This window comes from Centropristis striata, chromosome 23 (genome assembly GCF_030273125.1).
Source record: "Centropristis striata isolate RG_2023a ecotype Rhode Island chromosome 23, C.striata_1.0, whole genome shotgun sequence".
NCBI lineage: Eukaryota > Metazoa > Chordata > Actinopteri > Perciformes > Serranidae > Centropristis > Centropristis striata.
The window spans coordinates 31288656-31307735 of record NC_081539.1 but is presented as its reverse complement, the minus strand read 5'-3'; the positions used below and the strand labels follow the sequence as shown (position 1 = coordinate 31307735).

The following is a 19080-nucleotide window of genomic DNA, read 5'->3' as shown; positions in this document are numbered from 1 at the left end:
AATTAACACTATAAAAACACTAAAAAGGTCGAGAAAAGCTATGGAGCTGCTGTAACTAGCTGCTGCTGAGCCGTGGTTTATTCATAAATGCACCACGTTTAGCACCTGGAACAACTGATTTCAGGCATTTTCTCAGGTCATTAGCTCCATTTTTCAAATGTTTTTCAGCAATAAACTAGATATAGATTCCATTTAATGAAACCAAATGTATTTTTTAAAAACTGAACCAATATTGTCTCACAGAAAAAGAATCAAATTGATGCTGAAGGACGTTTTTCTCTGTCTTTCCTCTTTGACACTTTATCTTTCTAGTCTGTCACCTGTCCACTGTTATAAGGAATCGGGTTGCCAGGTTGTGTAATGGCCCTTTGACTGTTGGTGGGTTGTTTATCCTTTCTATTCGCTAATAATGATAATAATAAATATTTGTAATGCTCTTTTTAGGTGTTAAGTCTGCAGCTAAAAAATGTTAATATGCTGTTGTGGTTTATTCATAAATGCTCATTTTTTCCAAATGTTTTTCAGCAATAAACTAAATATAGATTCCATTTAATGAAACCAAATATTGTCCCACATAAAAAGAATCAAATCGATGCTGAAGGACGTTTTTCTCTTCAGCAGGACCTCTGTCTTTCTTCTTTGACACTTTCTCTTTCTAGTCTGTCACCTGTCCATGTTTTCAGGCCTATCTGATGCATAATGCAGCACTGAGCATGTCACACACACACACACACACACACACACACACACACACACACACCACAGTAAAGCACATCCTTTATTCATAACAAACCCTTTTTCCTCAAGGTTTGCCTTTTGAATCTCTTGCCACAATATAAATAATTCAATGATTCCATTTTTTTTAACTGATATGAATACCTGTCATTATGGTGAGAACAACACAACCCTCAGTCAGATAATGGATTTTATACAGCAGCATAACTATATTGATCTCAAATAAGTGTCATGCATATTAAAAGGCAGCTTAGTTGAAATTCTACATGGCGACACAGACACACAGTCGCACACTTCACAAGTGCTTGAGATGGATTGCAGTGTTTTTGAAACCAAAAGCCTGCAGCATGACAGCTTTACATTTAACAAGTGATGGAGGGTCACTCAGAGAAAGTCTCCTCTGCTCTGAAGACGCTATCGACTGACCTCTGCACGCTTCTGCAGCTCAAAAGAGCCAAAACAAAGTTGGGAGGCAGGTAGACAGAAAGCCACAGAAACAGACAGGATCTCTGTGACATGAATATATTTACAGGCTGGTCCCAAACTTTATTCTGCTGCCTTCACCTTCATCACAAAGTGAGTGAAGTTTAGACAAACAAACACTCTGCGTGTCAGTTTGGACAGCGTGTTTACACTTTAGTCTGCTGCTGTTTCAACTCGGCTAAAGACTTTTTAGACAGACAGAACATCCAACACTAGATAGAGATCTTAATGGGATCACCATGAGAGAGTTTATTTTAAGGCTGGGCGATATGGCCCTAAAAGAATATCACGATATTGCAGGCTAATTTTGCGATAACGATATTCTTGACGAGATTAGGAAATACTTAAAAAGATAGAAAATATGATTTTTTTTAGTCTGTATAAATAATTAAAAATCTAAAATGTAGTTTGAAGTGCAAATCTCAACAGTTGCCAAATACAAAAAAAATAGAATAAAGAATAGAATAGAATAAAGGTTCTTGTATGTTTTATTTAAGGCATCTTATTTTGACAGTCTTCTTGTAAATTCTGTGGTGGATTCCGTTAAAACACTGTGCTCTTATTTTGAAAGCTGCATGTGTTTAGTGAAAGGGAGTCAGTAGCTTTTTGTGGTTAAAACAACTTTAATTGTTAGCTAATATTAACCTTACGGCACTACATCAAGAAGTAGGAATGTTGCCAATATCATGCATTTTTTTTAATTGCAGGCTAATTTTGCGATAACGATATTCTTGACGATATTAGGAAATACTTAAAAAGATAGAAAATATGATTTTTTTAGTCTGTATAAATAATTAAAAATCTAAAATGTTGCCAAATACAAAAAAAATACTCTTGACTCTTGAGTATAAGCAAATATTTTAATGACATTTTGTAAAGGAGAATAAAGGTTCTTGTATGTTTTATTTAAGGCATCTTATTTTGACAGTCTTCTTGTAAAGTCTGTGGTGGATTCCGTTAACACACTGTGCTCTTATTTTGAAAGGATTTTGCGATAACGATATTCTTGACGATATTAGGAAATACTTAAAAAGATAGAAAATATAATTTTTTTTAGTCTGTATAAATAATTAAAAATCTAAAACGTAGTTTGAAGTGCCAAATACAAAAAAAATACTCTTGACTTTTGAGTATAAGCAAATATTTTCATGACATTTTGTAAAGGAGAATAAAGGTTCTTGTATGATTTATTTAAGGCGTCTTATTTTGACAGTCTTCTTGTAAGTTCTGTGGTGGATTCTCTTAACACACTGTGCTCTTATTTTGAAAGCTGCATGTGTTTAGCGACAGGGAGTAAGTAGCTTTTTGTGATTAAAACAACTTTAACCACTATATCAAGAAGTAGGAATGTTGCCAATATCATGATATGCATTTTTTTTAACCATAAAAAAAAAATACCGATATCATTGTGAACGATACGATATGGCACACCCCTAGTTTATTTTATTACAGCTTTTGAAATAAATAGTTTCCAGTAACATCATGGTTAGGAATATTAACTTAATTTTTTGTGACAAAAATGCAGAAACCTTTAGGAATTACATTAACAAACAATGTATGATTCATAAGCTTTACTGGCTGCTCAGTGGTTAATGAAGAAACTATGTAAAAACAAAGTATTTCAAGAAGTTTATACCTTCTCTCCCTTTCCCCCCTTGAGACCACGGACACCATCAGCACCCTGTAACAGACATTCATTAGCATTACAAACACAACACAACACAATACCGTTATGTAAAACTGTAAAGTACACAAAATGACTGAAAAAAAGACACAAAATGACTAAAAAAAGAAACAAAGTGATCAAAAAAAGACACAAAATGACCAAAAAAAGACATAAATGACCAAAAAAGACACAAAATGACCACAAAAAGACACAACATTATCAAAAAAAGACATAAATGACCAAAAAAGACACAAAATTACCAACAAAAAGACACAAAATGACCAAAAAAGACACAAAGTGATCAAAAAAAGACACAAAATGACAAAAAAAAAGACATAAATGACCAAAAAAGACACAAAATGACCAAAAAAGACACAAATTGACCAAAAAAGACACAAATTGACCAACAAAAAGACACAAAATTACCAAAAAAGACACAAAATGACAAAAAAGACACAAAGTGACCAAAAAAAGACACAAAATGACTAAAAAAAGAAACAAAGTGATCAAAAAAAGACACAAAATGACCAAAAAAAGACATAAATGACCAAAAAAGACACAAATTGACCACAAAATGATAAAAAAAAGACACAAAATGACTAAAAAAAGACACAAAATGACAAGTATAGTAAATGGGGCTAATTAATTGAATGCCCACATGATCAAACTGAAACCGTACCTTGACACCACGGGGACCAGGATAACCGATAGGACCCTGAGGACCTGATGGACCCTGGGAAGTAACACAGTGCATGGTTACAATATTAGATAGTTTATAATTAGAGATGATATGATAGGTTAGATATTCAGACATAGGATGTACCACATTGTGTCTTTATTAGCTCAAAAATGCATTTACTATAGTTACTGTAACTAAGATTACTGCATGTATGGTATAATTGAAGGTTTTCAATTGTTCTGAGCACAGTAATTCTTTTATTTATTAATATGTACTATTATTAATCATAATTATCTAAAGACTTTGTCTTAAATTTGTGGTGCTTTGTTTAAAATACATTTTTTCTTTTAGACTTTAGCTTAATTTATTCATGAAAATATACAATGTGTGGTGTGAAAATATATAATTTAACCTCATTATCATGTTGTTATTGAGCTTATTGGTTCAATTTACAACCTAGTTGGTCAATTAGAACGGAAATAAATATGGTAGTGCTTCTGAATGTTGATCTATTAATGTATCTATCAATGCATTTGTTCTAAGTACATTTAAAATAGCTTACTGTATTATATGTTAGCATTTGCAAACGAATATGTTACTGAATTCCTTGTTAAAAATACCTACCAGGGCTCCTTTCTCTCCAGGTGGACCCTCCTTACCAGGATGACCCTGTAGAATAAACCGTGTCAAAGTGGTTAAAAGGGGTTTTTTCACTGTTGTTTCTAAACTAATCACAGAGACAGAGAACGCTGTGAACAAATGTATATTATTCAGTTTGCTGATGCATCTTTACAAATAACAAGTGCATGCAAGTACATGCTAAATGACCATCAGTTTCTACAGGTAGACAGGTGTGGTGTCTAAATATCTGCTCTAGATGACAAAGCCACAAATGTACAAATATGAGAATGAGAGTGAAGGGATGAGCCAACTGCTCACTAAATAATAAACACACAGCACAATCTGTGTATGCCTTTTAAAACCAAATCTGACTTCACTGCTATAAACAGAAGAACCTGGTCTCACAGGAATCCGTGGAATAGCCACGGAATCCCTCAAATTTCCGTGAAACTGACACGTTTCACGGGCACAAATGTTCTCTCATTTTTAGTGAAAAAATCAATATTTTGACTTAGTTTCTGCATAAAAATGGATTTTGATCACATTTCTAGCGAGAAATATATGTTTTATTTTCTAAATATTCACTCAGTGAATGTACATAATCACTTTGTATGTTGGAATAGCCACGGGATATGACTGTCATTAACTTGCATTGTAGCCAAATCCGTGTTAGTTTCACGGAAATTTGAGTGATTCCGTGGCTATTCCACGGATTCCTGTGAGACCAGGTTGAAACTGTTATTTGCAACTGAATGCAACATCTTTAGGCAAGGGGACAATGCACATTTGAGCGTTATCTGCATCGTCCCTAATGGGATCTTGGAAACAATCTGCTAACATCTTATGAAGATTATGCTTAAACAATTCAGTCGTAGACGTCGTCTCTAAACTCCAACTCTATTCAAAAAGTGTCAAATATAAAATCCAAAATCCATATAAAAAAGGTCAGAAGCTTCTGCATTTTGTCTGATTTACAGCAACAACACAGTTTTTCCCCTCCTCTATATGAAAAACATATCAAGGTTATTATAGTTAACGAAAACTAACAAAATAACAAAAACTAGAATTGAAAAAACATTTTCGTTAACTGAAATAAAAATAAAGAGATAAATAAAAAACAGAGTTTTTTAAAAAACGATAACTAACTGAAACTGTATTGTGTGGTTACAAAACTAACTGAAATTATAGTGAAAATGTCCTTAGTTTTCGTCTTTGTCAACTTTTTTCATACGTAAACCTTTTTGGTTGATATGAAATCTATTTAATCCATCTGGTTTTATGACTTAATAAACTTATTGGGGCTGAGATGGATCAGACAAAGGAAATAAAGGAAACATTTATTATGACCTTATTGAATCTGGACCCAACAAATACCCCATTACAAAACAACTAAAACTAATAAAAACTAAACTAAAACTAAGCATTTTCCAAAATATAAAAACTAATTAAAACTAATGAATTCACTCTGAAAACTAACTAAAACTAACTGAATTTGAAAACAAAAATTGACAACGAAATTAAAACTAAAACTAATGAAAAATCCAAAACTATTATAACCTTGAAACATATCAATGTGCACTCTATAGTGTCATTTCTGCTGCAAGAACTCAGTCCTGTGTGTTAACAGCCATCAGTGTGGTGTCCAGGTGATGGGGCAGGTAGACGTCCCCATAAAAACGGCTGGATGCACACACACCTACACACACACATGGAAGGTGTTTAGCTGTGAACACCTGGCATTTCCAATCTGAGGTGTGAGGCAGTAAATCACCCGGCTGAGGCCTGAGGGCAGCTGAGGGCTGCTGCCTCTTCACCTGACACACCTCTGCTAGTGACATGAGCTACTGCAGCTCCACAATAACTAAGCTCAGAGGCACATTTATTATATTTCTCTGCCTTGAGAGATTTCTGAGGGACTGTTCTGCAGGATTTCACAACAAGGTTCTGTGTGTGTCAAACACCAAAAGGGTAAACCCTTCAAAACCCTCCAAAACCCTTCAAAACCCTCCAAAACCCTTCAAAACCCTCCATACACAGTCTAAATATGGACTTGGAGTTGTGCCATGGTCTTTAAACTAAATAAAAACTACTAGTTAATATACAGTACAGGCCAAAAGTTTGGACACACCTTCTCATTCAATGCGTTTTTCTTTATTTTCATGACTATTTACATTGTAGATTCTCACTGAAGGCATCAAAACTACACTGTAAAAAATAATCTGTTTAATTTACGGTAAAATAGCAGCTGTGGTTGCCAGAACTTCACCGTAAGAAATACAGTGAGTGTGTTTTCTACTGTAAATTTAAATGTAAATATCAGCAAAAACTGTCATTTAGACTGAATAATCCTGTTATTTTTAGGGTAATTGTGTCATTCATTCACACATCATGGTATTTCTCCATAAATTTTGCATGAAAATGTTATATTTTTACAGCAAAACTGTGTGTTTCTTCCAGTTTATGACAGAAAGAGGTTTTGTGCTATTCTCTGATTTACGGTAATTAAAAGTGTCTAATATGGTGATATACAATTTTTAATTTTACGCCCTATTTCTGATGTATTTGACAGTGTTTTACTGTCATTTCTACCAACATTTTTTACAGCGTATGAATGAACGCATATGGAATTATGTACTTAACAAAAAAAGTGTGAAATAACTGAAAACATGTCTTGTATTTTAGATTCCTCAAAGTAACCACCCTTTGCTTACTAGAATATAAGACATGTTTTCAGTTATTTCACACTTTTTATGTTAAGTACATAATTCCACATGTGTTCATTCATAATTTTGATGAATCTACAATGTAAATAGTCATGAAAATAAAGAAAAACGCATTGAATGAGAAGGTGTGTCCAAACTTTTGGCCTGTACTGTAATTAATGTATTTCTTATTTTCTAAACATGGCCGTTGGCTTTAAGATCGCCACTTTTAACATTTTAAACTGGGTCTCCAGTGACTTCTGTATGCTGAAATTGGCTTGAAACCAACCAAATTGGCTGCAGAGGAAACAATGTTGCTGATTACTTTGTGTAAATTTTGATATCACAGGTGATCAGATCTGATTTAAAAGTGTCAAACACAGTCGGCTCTGTGTTGGGACCTCCACTACTGTGCTTATTTTACTGAAAAACTGAAAAACACATCCATCTTTTGATGCAAAAAAAAGGTTTCAGCGCCAATATTGGAGGCTTGGGTTGTTATAGGAGTAAAGTGGTGTCATATCTCAGTCTGTGGGTGTATGTATAATAATACTAATATACTGTATGTACGTATAAAGGTGATAAGAGCACGCACAGGAGGCCCGTCAGCTCCAGGTAGTCCAGCCAGCCCCGACCGGCCCTGAGGTCCCTGTGGGGGGGAAAGAAAGATACAAACAAGGTTAAAAAACTAGTTTCAGAATTCTCTGTTGGGCTAAAATATACATATATTATTATAGATATTCATTCAGAGAACATGCAGGTTACAAAATGCAGAACATAAAACATTTTATGTTACCTGAGTTGGATCTAAGAGATGATTAAACATGACTCACCTAATGTGTTTTGCTACATTGTACACATTGAGTTTAAACTAACAACTACATTATTACAATATTCTATCATAATCCTGAAACAGCATTTAACCCTATAAAGCCTGAACCATTAAATAATTGCCAGAAAATTCTTTTTTTTTTTTAAACTGGAGTGTTTATTGAACCTGCTGACAGATATATTTTTTTAAAATCCAAAATAAATAGGGATATATGATTCTAATTTGTATCATATTTGATACATCAGTTCTTTTTGTGCAATTTGTTGCTCACAGTTTGTTTTTCTTGAACTAACAAAAACATATAAAACCCAACATTTTTAACCTTTTAAGGCTTTACTTTCTTTTAACATTTTCCTCAAACATGCAAAATATTTTTTTCCATATAACACAACATCATACATCTGCTGATATGAAGTTTTCACGCAGCAATGACTGATCCACCAGTGGAACCTGCATATCATTTTTGCTATATCTTGTATTTTTGTGCAATTTGTTGCTCAGTTTTTTTTTCTTCAACACATGTATTCATCAGGTTTTTCAGGAAAAAAATATCACACTGATGATGTATAGGTCTCAAAAACTTATGTATCAAATATGATACAATTGGCTTTATAGGGTTAAATGACTGATTATCTTTGGCTAAACAACAGTTTCCTGCAACTGACATTTATTTTGTTGTACTTAAACCATGAGTCACTTTTATTTTATGTTATCTTATTTGTTTCAATTTTAATGTGCTTTTAACCCTTTGATGCACAACATATGGACAACACTTCTAATGTATAACATGGGTCAAAAATGACTCATTTATCCAAATTTGAATTAAAATTAAATTACTTAATACTATAATAATAGTAATTTGTTTCAAATAGTTACTTTCCACACTCATATATTTAATATATTTAACATATTTGTGTATCATTTTGTCACACATACAGTGTATCTGGAAGGTTTTCACAGAGCTTCACTTTTTCCACATTTTTTTTATGTTTCAGCCTGATTCCAAAATTGATTAAATTCATTTTTCCTTAAAATTATACACACAATAACCCCATAATGACATTTCTGACCCATGTTGTGCATTAGAAGCAGTAGTAGTGATAATAAAAGGGTTTTTATTCAAAAAGTAAGAAATGAATAACAAAAAATGAGGATGTATGATGATGAAAAACAAATTGATTGAGGAAAACCTGGAATACTGAATGATGAAATTAATTTATTGTAAAGATATAGAAAATTAAAAACTAAGTCGGGTCACTTTAGACTCATGTTGTGCATCAAAGGGTTAAATAACAAAGACAAAGGGTTACATACTTTTTCACCAGGTGGTCCGATAGGGCCTTGAGGACCAGGAAGACCCTGTTAGACAGAGACACACAGAAATGAGGGTCTGTTGCTATGGCGACAGCAAGCATGCTCAAACACACACACACACACACACACACACACACACACACACACACACACAAGCTTTAGAGTTTGTTGGAGCTGTAAATAGTTGAGCTAGCAAAGGATTGTTAATCTTATACCTTTGTGTTTGTGTTTGTGTGTGTGTGTGTGTGTGTGTGTGTGTGTGTGTGTGTGTGTGTGTGTGTGTTCTTGTACTTCCTACATAGTGAGGACCAGAACACGTTTTTAACCAACAGAGTGAGGACATTTTTGCAAAGTGAGGACATTTCGGCCGGTCCTCACTTCTTTAAAGGCTTTTTTTGAGATTTCAGACTTTGTTTTAAGGGTTAAAGGTTACATGATAATGATAATTAACTGAAAATGTCCTTCATTTTTGTCTTTGTCAACTTTTTTCATACATAATGAAGATGGATCAGACAATAAAGGAAATAAAGGCAAAATTTACTGTGACCTCTATTAATCTCCCACCCAACAAATACCCCATTACAAAACACTACAACTAATAAAAACTAAAACTAAAACTAAAGCATTTAAAAAAAAAAAAATACTAAACTAAAACTAGCAAACTCACTCTAAAAACTCATTAAAACTAACTGAATTTGAAAACAGAAATTCACAACTAAATTAAAACTAAAACTAATGAAAAATCAAACTATTATAACCTTGCAAGGGAATTCACTGTTCCAATGATGGTCCTCACAAAGATAGAAGTACAAGAATGTGTGTGTGTGTGTGTGTGTGTGTGTGTGTGTAATGAGGGGGGCCTGTTGGCATATTAGCATCTAGCATGCTTGTGGTACTGTATACACTTAAATATTTGTGCACGTGTTTCCATGTGTGCGTTTCTAGGTAGCTATGGTGTGTACCAATGCATTTGAGTGTGTGTGTGTGTGTGTGTGTGTGTGTGTGTGTGTGTGTGTGTGTGTGTGTGTGTCGCAGGGGTAATTTGAGGCACAGTAACTTGCTCCAACAGGTGTGGCAGCTTTGCAGGAATTCCACCAACATGAATAAGATGCTTTCAACTGGATCAACCCTGAAACATGCCCCTTCCCAAGATAAACCCTCAAAATATTTTATAAATATGTGCGCGGGGCGTGCTTGTGTGTGTGTGTGTGTGTGTGTGTGTGTGTGGCGTTTGTGTGTCCAGGGAGGGTGGGAGGCCAGAACAGAGGAGGAGCAAATCCAAAAAGTCAAATGGAAGATGAGAATATCTTTTGACAGGCCAACTTCTGATTTGATACCTCAAATTTATTTTTCAGAAAAAAGTATGACAGTGTATTTTACACCTGGAAGGATAAACAACGTGACAGCATGCTGAGAGAAGCAGCTGTTCAACTGAGCACTGAATTCATTAAATGATTCTCCAAGCTCACAAGCTGTCAACAGTAAATCTGCTAGTTTTTCTCTTTGCTTGTGGGGTTTGAACTGCAAGATACAGACAGCAAACACGTGTTTCTGTGGCCACTTCACTGTAATAACATCATGGTGCATGCACCAACTCTGCCCTGGTGTCAGTGGTGTATGATTGATTTGTTCACCTGTGTTCCGGGGATTCCCTGCTGCCCGGGTGGGCCTGGTTCTCCTTGTGGTCCCTGAAAAAAGATGGAAGCTGTCAAAACTAAACACTAGTTCAAGAGTTATCCTCAGCTCCAACACTGACACTTGAATTACACATTGTTATTGTCATTTTCCTCAATCAGGTGTGTTCAATCTGAACTTCTGCCTTTCAACAGCATAAAAAATTGTCAAAATTGTCCATTCAGAGTTACACATGAACATTTAGCAGCAAGAGGCAAAAATAAAAATTGCACAGAATCAAGATCCTTCACAGAAATGTCCCAATATGGCATGTGAACAAGCTATTTTTCAACTGGTGAAGATATGTAGACAATATGTCCCAGTCTGTTCTGAACCCCTAATTAAAAATAAAATAACACATTAAATTGCAACATTTATGTTTAATATCATAAATGGCTGCATGTATATCTGTTAGAAGAACAGAAATAATAGTGTTTACTGTACCAGCCTCAAAAAAACTTGAGAAGAAAGATATAATCCAGCAAAACATACTCACTATTTAATAATAATAATAATAATAATAATAATAATACATTTAGCATCATCACGTTATCTAATGAAGTAGTTGTAGTTTGAACTGAGCCGCTTTGCTTCCTGACCTTGTAACCTAATGTATTGTATTCCGTCATGATATGAAAATAAAATATATACAACACATACATGAAAAAAAGACTGTTGCTGTGGAACATTTCAGAGCCTGCGTATCATTAAACACTACACATCTTGGATATATATTAATGAGGCAGCATCACAATTCTTTTAGACTTTAGCTTAATTTATGCATGAAAATATACAATTTGTGGTGTCAAAATATATAATTTTACCTATTATCATGTTGTTATTGAGCTTATTGGTTAAATTTACAACCTAGTTGGTCAATTAGAACGGAAATAAATATGGTAGTGCTTCTGAACTTTGATCTATTAATGTATCTATCAATGCATTTGTTCTAAGTACATTTAAAATAGCTTACTGTATATGTATGTTAGCATTTGCAAACGAATATGTTACTCAATTCCTTCTTAAAAACACCTACCAGGGCTCCTTTCTCTCCATTAAACACTACACATCTTGGAATATATTAATGAGGCAGCACTTGATCCTGTGCTGCTGTTTAAGAGTCTACTGTGACCTTTGACCTCCACCTGTGCACCCTAAAGGGATTTTAACAGCCTAACCTCGACTGTAGAAACTTCTAGAGATAGTCAGGTTCCAGCTCAGTAAACCTGGTCTGGTTTTTAAGAGTTGGTGGGTTCTTACCATGTTTCCTTTGGCACCTGGAGGCCCATCAACACCAGCAACACCCTGCAAAGAACATCCAGAAAACACTCAAACCTCATGTGGATTTTATTCATCTCCTCCTGACTACCAGGAGTTTAAATGTGTCTTCTGTGGAAGACCTTCTGCTATCTACAGAAGACATTTAGGGCTTTTCAATGGTACCAAATGTGAGGGGGCGGGGCTTTGCTACCTTTCACATCTCATCACATTTTGGCTTGAAATGTTGTTGGCGTATTTTATATAATAAGTCTCTTAAGGACACATTCAAACATTCTCTGAAGTATTTTAGCTGTATTTTTTTCAGCATAGTATTTCTTATGTCTTAAAAGCACAACAAAGCAAAATAAATAAATAAATGTAATGATAAGCAGTTATTTGGATGTTCAACTCATTCTCAAGTTGACTTTTTGATATTTTCTATAAGATTAACTAGTTGCCATGAAGGTTCCATTTTACGGGTTTGGCATTTTGTTTTCAGTATTCGGTAACACTTTACAATAACCATCATTTATAAATGGTAAACAGATAGTTTATTAATGGTTAATCATCATTTATAAACCGTTTATAGACCATTTAGAATGGTAATTACATAATTTATTACCGTTAAACTAACTACATTATTCATAAATGACAAATAGATGGTATATTAATGTAAGTTTATAATTAATTTACCATTAACAAACAATTAAATTATAGTTAATAGTTTATTAATAGTTTTAGTTTCACTCATTATTACATTTTTAACACCATATTTAGTATGTTAATGATTTAGAAATGATTCATATAGCTTTAAGAAATTGGTTGAAACCATTTAAAGATTAAATATGTATATAGCACTTTGTAAATGGTTAATAGTTGGTTTATAAACCATCTATAAACATTACTTAGGTTATTGTAAAGTGTTACCCAGTATTCTAATTAACTTACAAAGATTGGGGAATTAAAAAAAAAGGTAACACTTTACAATAACCATCATTTATAGGTGGTAAACAGATAGTTTATTAATGTTTAATCATCATTTATAACATGATAACATTATAACATTTTTAACACCATATTAAGGATGTAAATGATTTCAAAATTATTCGTATGCCTTTAAGAAATTGCTTGAAACCATTTAAAGATTAAATATGTATGGAACTTTGTAAATGGTTAATAATTACTGCTTTATAAACCATCTATAAACATCACTTAGATGGTTATTGTAAAGTGTTACCAAAAAAAATGTGATGGGACAGTATTTTTTTTCCTGGTAGTCAGGAGGATATAGATATATAGAAATATATATAGGATATATAGAAAATGATCTGAGAGATCAGGATGGTGACGGTACTTACAGGAGATCCAGGTGGTCCTGGAGGACCACGAGGTCCTAACAAACCTCGAGGACCCTGCAAGGAACAAGAAGAAATGACTTTCTATGCTCAAGACACGGCTGAATAATAACTTTCAGTCGGGCAATCCTGTCCTCTGGTGGAGACTTTAGTCAGAGAGAGATCAGACATCAGAGATCACTAGTGAAGAGCTTCATGTCAGAACATGTTGGAGGAGAACCTGATGAAACAAAGCCAACAAAGACTAAACTTACACTCTCTCCAGCTAATCCTCGGGGCCCGATCTCTCCGTCCTCGCCCTGAGGGGAGAAAAAACACACAAGTCACACTAATTGTATTGAATTGCTCCTCATTGTAGAGGTCCAGAGTTAAATTAGGTAGATAGATAGATAGATAGATAGATAGATAGATAGATAGATAGATAGATAGATAGATAGATAGATAGATAGATAGATAGATAGATAGATAGATAGATAGATAGATAGATAGATAGATAGATAGATGGATAGATGGATAGATAGATAGATAGATAGATAGATAGATAGATAGATAGATAGATAGATAGATGGATAGATGGATAGATAGATAGATAGATAGATAGATAGATAGATAGATAGATAGATAGACTTTATTTATCCCAAGCTGGGAAATTCCAGTGTAGCAGCAGCATTACACACAGAGACAATAACAACACAATTAAATAAAAAGAACAACCTAGGCATACTTCAAGCTGTAATGTAAAAAATGTAATGTAAAAATAGAAATAAAGTGTCTAAAGAAGGAGTATGTATTAAGGAGTAGAATTCCAGTGCAGAATAAATATGAATATACAGTATAAAAATGTTGGTGCTATGAAACAAATGCAATGAACAGTGTGCATAAAAAACACATAAAGTGCATAACGACGGCATGTAATGAACCAGACTATCTGTTATTGTACAGTGTGATGGCATGTGGAAGGAAAGATTTTTTGTATATTCTATATATTATATATTTTGTGTAAATTCTCTGTCATTTCAACAAATACAGTCTGAGGTAAGTACTGCCATCTTGCACTGAAACATTAGATAACTATCACCAGCTATGACTGTGAGCTCTGGAAAGCCTTTATTAGACAATCTGAACCTGACCAAACAGAGCTGAATGCAGCAGCAGCCTGGGGGTGGAGGTGGAGGTAGTTAGTTTCAAAGGGAGGAAAGGTTAAACACAAACCTCCTCCCCACTTTATAATCTCCGCCCAGCTGCTGCTGCCTGAAGCTGAGCTGGCCGACAGCTCATCTAATATGTTAGTTGTTTTTTTTAATTTATTGTTGTTTGCACTTAAAAAACATACAATCGTTAGGAAATAACAGAACAAGAAACAGTAAAAGAAAGTGCAGGAAAGATCAAAAAGCCCAAAGGGCTTATATACGCGACCCTCCCTCTAAAACCTATCAGTAACTATACTTTACTTAAATTACATAGCTAGATGAAAATAAAAAAATACAAACAACATTTAAACAAAACAAATACAAAGGTGTAGAACATCTATAGGGGTTTTTTGAGCTTGGTCTTCAAAGTATTTAAAGAGGAACATGATTCTGTTAGATGTTTTATGTCTAACACCTTGATAAACTAATGAGAATTTGGCAACAGAGTTCCTACAGAAAGGAATATGTAAATCATTCTTTCTTCTTGTAAGATGTGCATGATAATGAGAATTAAACTCAAAGTAAATATGAAAAAAGTTAGGTCAAGATGCAGGAAGGCTAATTACTTTATACATAAGAACCCCTGTTTGATACTTATTGACCTCATAAAGTTGCAATTGTTTAAATAATGGTTTAGTTTATGGGCTAAATAAGAAGAGTTAGTGGAAATTCTTATAAAAGGATTCCTGAAATCTATGAATTGCCTGTAAATAAGAATGGTAAGTGCTCGCCCAAATTATATTACAGTAAGATATGTAAGGATTAATTAAACTGTAATACAATGTTAGAAGTGTGCTTTTTTCAAATGGTGCCTAACCCTTTTTATAATAGTTGTTCACCTCAATTGAGTACAGTTTTCTTAGAATTAATTTGAGTTTAAAGAGGAAGTACTTACTCTCTGTCCGTCCTCTCCGGGGGCTCCGGTGGGTCCCATCGGTCCAAACTCTCCCTGAGATAAACAGAGAAAAAAAGAAAAGAAAAGAGAGAAAGAATATGTGAGACAGGTTTGGATTAATCCAATATTTTATTAACTGAACAATCATTAATGTTTCAGTCTTCAAAACTGAAACTGAAGATATACTGTATACCTTGCTTTATATATTTCAATCACACAGTAACTGTTAGTTACTCTAAAACCTTTTTGCTGCGTCACTTTATTTATTATTTATCTCTTAGTTGTTTAGTAGCAAGTACTTCTACCCAGTGGTGGAAAGTAACTAAGTACTTTTACTCTAGTACTGTACTTAAGTACAATTTTGAGGTACTTGTACTTTACTTGAGTATTTCCATTTTATGTCACTTTATACTTCTACTTCACTACATTTTGAGGCAAATATTGTACTTTTTACTCCACTACATTTAGCTGACAGCTTTAGTTACTTTACAGGTCGAGGTTTAGCATAAAAAAACACTAAATTTAGGTGATTAGACAATTTTTAAAATAAACCTCATAACAGAATATTAAGTAGTCAATATGAGCCCTACCTTGAGAAATGCATCATTAATAATAATCTAATATAATATTTGGAATATATGAAATAATCTGAGCGGCTCCATTCTGCATAACGAGTACTTTTACTTTGATACTTTAAGTACATTTTGATGCTGATACTTTTGTACTTTCACTTAAGTACATTTTGAATGCAGGACTTTTACTTGTAGTGGAGTAATTTCACAGTGTGTATTAGTACTTTTACTTAAGTAAAGGATCTGAATACTTCTTCCACCACTGCTTCTACCTAATTTAAAGATGCATCTAAAATGTATGGTCATCCTACAGAAGAGTTCATTAAATTGTGGTGAGAAACAAATTTAAAAATGTAAGACAGCTTTGGTTAATCATGGCCAAGAGTCTAGAATATAATGTTATATATTCCCTTCTCCTTCACAAAGTCTACTTTAGAAACTGCGGCTCATTCTACATCAATACATCAAATATTCTGGCTCCCTGGCTTCAGTACCAAGCTGTCATTTCATTTTTCCATGTCAGTCTTAACAACGCACGTACAGTAATGCTATAAAATAAACTGTAACTTCTTATTCAATGATTCCAGTTATTCACTCATCACACTGAAATTTACTCAACATGATCTCCGCCAAATATATTAGATTATATCCAAAATGTTTGCCGTCTAGAAGATACCCACCCTTCAGTAAATTCAGATTCAGATTCAGATTTGACTTTATTAATCCCACAGTGGGGAAATTTCTTTGTTACAGCCGCAAAGTTTCACACAATTAAGATAAAGATAAAAAATAAACAATCTAAGAAAAGACATTTAACAATATACAATAATAATAATAGTAATCATATACTATATACAACTTAGTGCAAATCATGGTAATCTAAGAACACAAATCCCTAATAATGAAGGGATTTTGTTTTTAATGCCAGATATATGTCTTATCAAATGAAGAAACACTATTTTGCTTATAAGCTGAAACATATCCACAGAAATTGTTTCTCTACTCTGTTCATGAGGATTTTCTTTAAAATCTGCTACATAATTACTCTCAGTGGACACATCTCACAGGTTTTCAACATCAGTGGAATCTGCAGCAGTAAAGACCTAACAGGCTGTTTGAGAACATCAGAACTGTCTTATTTTGGCGGGATTTTGAAGAGGAAACCAGCATGTTGACTCACCCTGTGTCCCTTTTCACCAGGCAGTCCAGGCAGCCCATCAAAGCCTCGGTCCCCCTGTAAACACACAGACCAGGAGACGAAGTCAACATTCACTTCACAAGAAGAAAACCAGAGAAGAAGATTTCATTTTAAGCACCAAGTTGCTCCGACTACTTTAAAACAAATGTGTGTTTCGGTTGTTGGTGTAAAAATATGGATTTAAAAGGTTCAAAATAAAAATGTATAAATGCAGAAAAAATTGTCAATATGTACTGGAATCTTAAACTGATTGTTTATGATCAGTTGTTTTTTGGTCTTTTGTTTTTGAGATAATAACATGTACTTGTATGGGTTTTTGTTTGTTTTTTGTCTTGTTTGTTTTTGTTGCTTTAAGTGTTTTGTTATAGGCAAGGCAAGGCCAGTTTATTTGTATAGCACAATTCAACACAAGGTAATTCAAAGTGCTTTACACACACATTAAAAACAGCAAGACACAATTGAAAACAGTAAAAACAGTCAATTAAAACAGGGAAATAGAAATAAAAATACAAATAGGATAAAATAAGATACAGCAGGATTATAATCAAAGTTTTGTTGGTGTCGGCTACTGAAAATCCATTGTATGTGATGTCAGACCATCTTTTTTTTATTTTTATTGTTCAAGTAGGGGGCAGACAAACATAAGAAATGTTTTCTTTTCTAATCATGAAGATGTAGAGTGTCTCTGCACACATTTTGTTGTCCACTTTCATGAAAGGAACAAAATAAATAAATGAAATAAAAATGAATAAAAACACACACCATCATCATCATCATGCTCATCAATGTTTTCTGAAAATAATACACTATTTCTCATTTGTACTTTATCACATGAACATGGCATATTGTACCTTGGAGCCCGGCTCTCCAGGCATTCCTCGAGCCCCGTCAGCTCCGGCACGACCCTGAGAAACATTAGCAGAATAATAATTACACATAAAGATAAAACATTCAGTCAGTTAGCAAGATGAGTTGAGGTAAAAACACCCTTGACATCCTAAAATACCCTGATATGGTTCAGATTATTACCACTCGTTGTGTTGTTTGTCTGGCCAGTCACAAGAACAATGAAACATTTAAAATATTTCTTATACTAACTAATAAAAAATGTAGCATGCCTGAAGCCATAGATAGCGTTTGACACCAACAAACAGGCAGTTTGCTGTTTGCATCCCTCATTGACAAAATATTATTCAGCAATATAGAAATAGATACATAAAACAATCAAGAGTGGGAACTAAGGAGGACGTGCTGTCAGTAAACAACAACACTGGAGGAGTTCTAAATAATAATATAACTACTGAAAGGAATTCATAACACCTAACAAAAGTATAAATCTTAAATATATTTCTTAATGTAACACGACTCTTTGAGACTATTAGCTTAGCGTTTGTAGTGACAGAAAACAAGGATACAAGATATGTTGAAACAACACAGCAGTAGATGAGATAAGTGATTCTTTTATTACAGTTGTCAGTAACACTTTATAATAACCATCATTTATAAATGGTAAACAGATAGTTTATTAATGTTTAATCATCGTTTATAAACCGTATATAGGCCATTTAGAATGGTAAATAGATAATTTATTAATGTTTAACTAACTAAATAATTTATAAATGGCAAATAGATGGTATATTAATGTAAGTTTATAGTGACTTTACCATTAAGAAACAATTAAATTATAATTATTAGTTTATTAATAGTTTTATTTGCACCCATTATAACATTTTTAACACCATATTAAGCATGTTAATGATTTAGAAAAGATTCATATACATTTAAGAAATTGGTTGAAAACATTTAAAGATTAAATATGTAGTCAATTGTTAATAATTGGTTTATAAACCATCTATAAACACAACTTAGTTGGTTATTGTAAAGTGTTACCCTATTACCTTAGC

At 33.5% G+C, this 19080-nt stretch overlaps 1 protein-coding gene across 3 annotated transcripts in view; it reads right to left on the bottom strand.

Annotated features, from left to right (window-relative positions):
* The window catches only part of col11a1a (collagen, type XI, alpha 1a), a 148401-nt gene that overhangs the window by 71600 nt on the left and 57721 nt on the right, over positions 1 to 19080 (bottom strand). For all 3 annotated transcript variants that reach the window (XM_059327462.1, XM_059327463.1, XM_059327464.1), the window contains exons 17-28: positions 18028 to 18081; positions 17159 to 17212; positions 15407 to 15460; positions 13576 to 13620; positions 13325 to 13378; positions 11967 to 12011; positions 10667 to 10720; positions 9033 to 9077; positions 7482 to 7535; positions 4188 to 4232; positions 3564 to 3617; positions 2855 to 2899 (exon numbers count right to left, since the gene is read on the bottom strand). In XM_059327462.1, coding sequence (XP_059183445.1) covers positions 2855 to 2899; positions 3564 to 3617; positions 4188 to 4232; positions 7482 to 7535; positions 9033 to 9077; positions 10667 to 10720; positions 11967 to 12011; positions 13325 to 13378; positions 13576 to 13620; positions 15407 to 15460; positions 17159 to 17212; positions 18028 to 18081 — 603 coding nt within the window. The remainder of the gene's footprint in view (positions 1 to 2854; positions 2900 to 3563; positions 3618 to 4187; positions 4233 to 7481; positions 7536 to 9032; positions 9078 to 10666; positions 10721 to 11966; positions 12012 to 13324; positions 13379 to 13575; positions 13621 to 15406; positions 15461 to 17158; positions 17213 to 18027; positions 18082 to 19080) is intronic.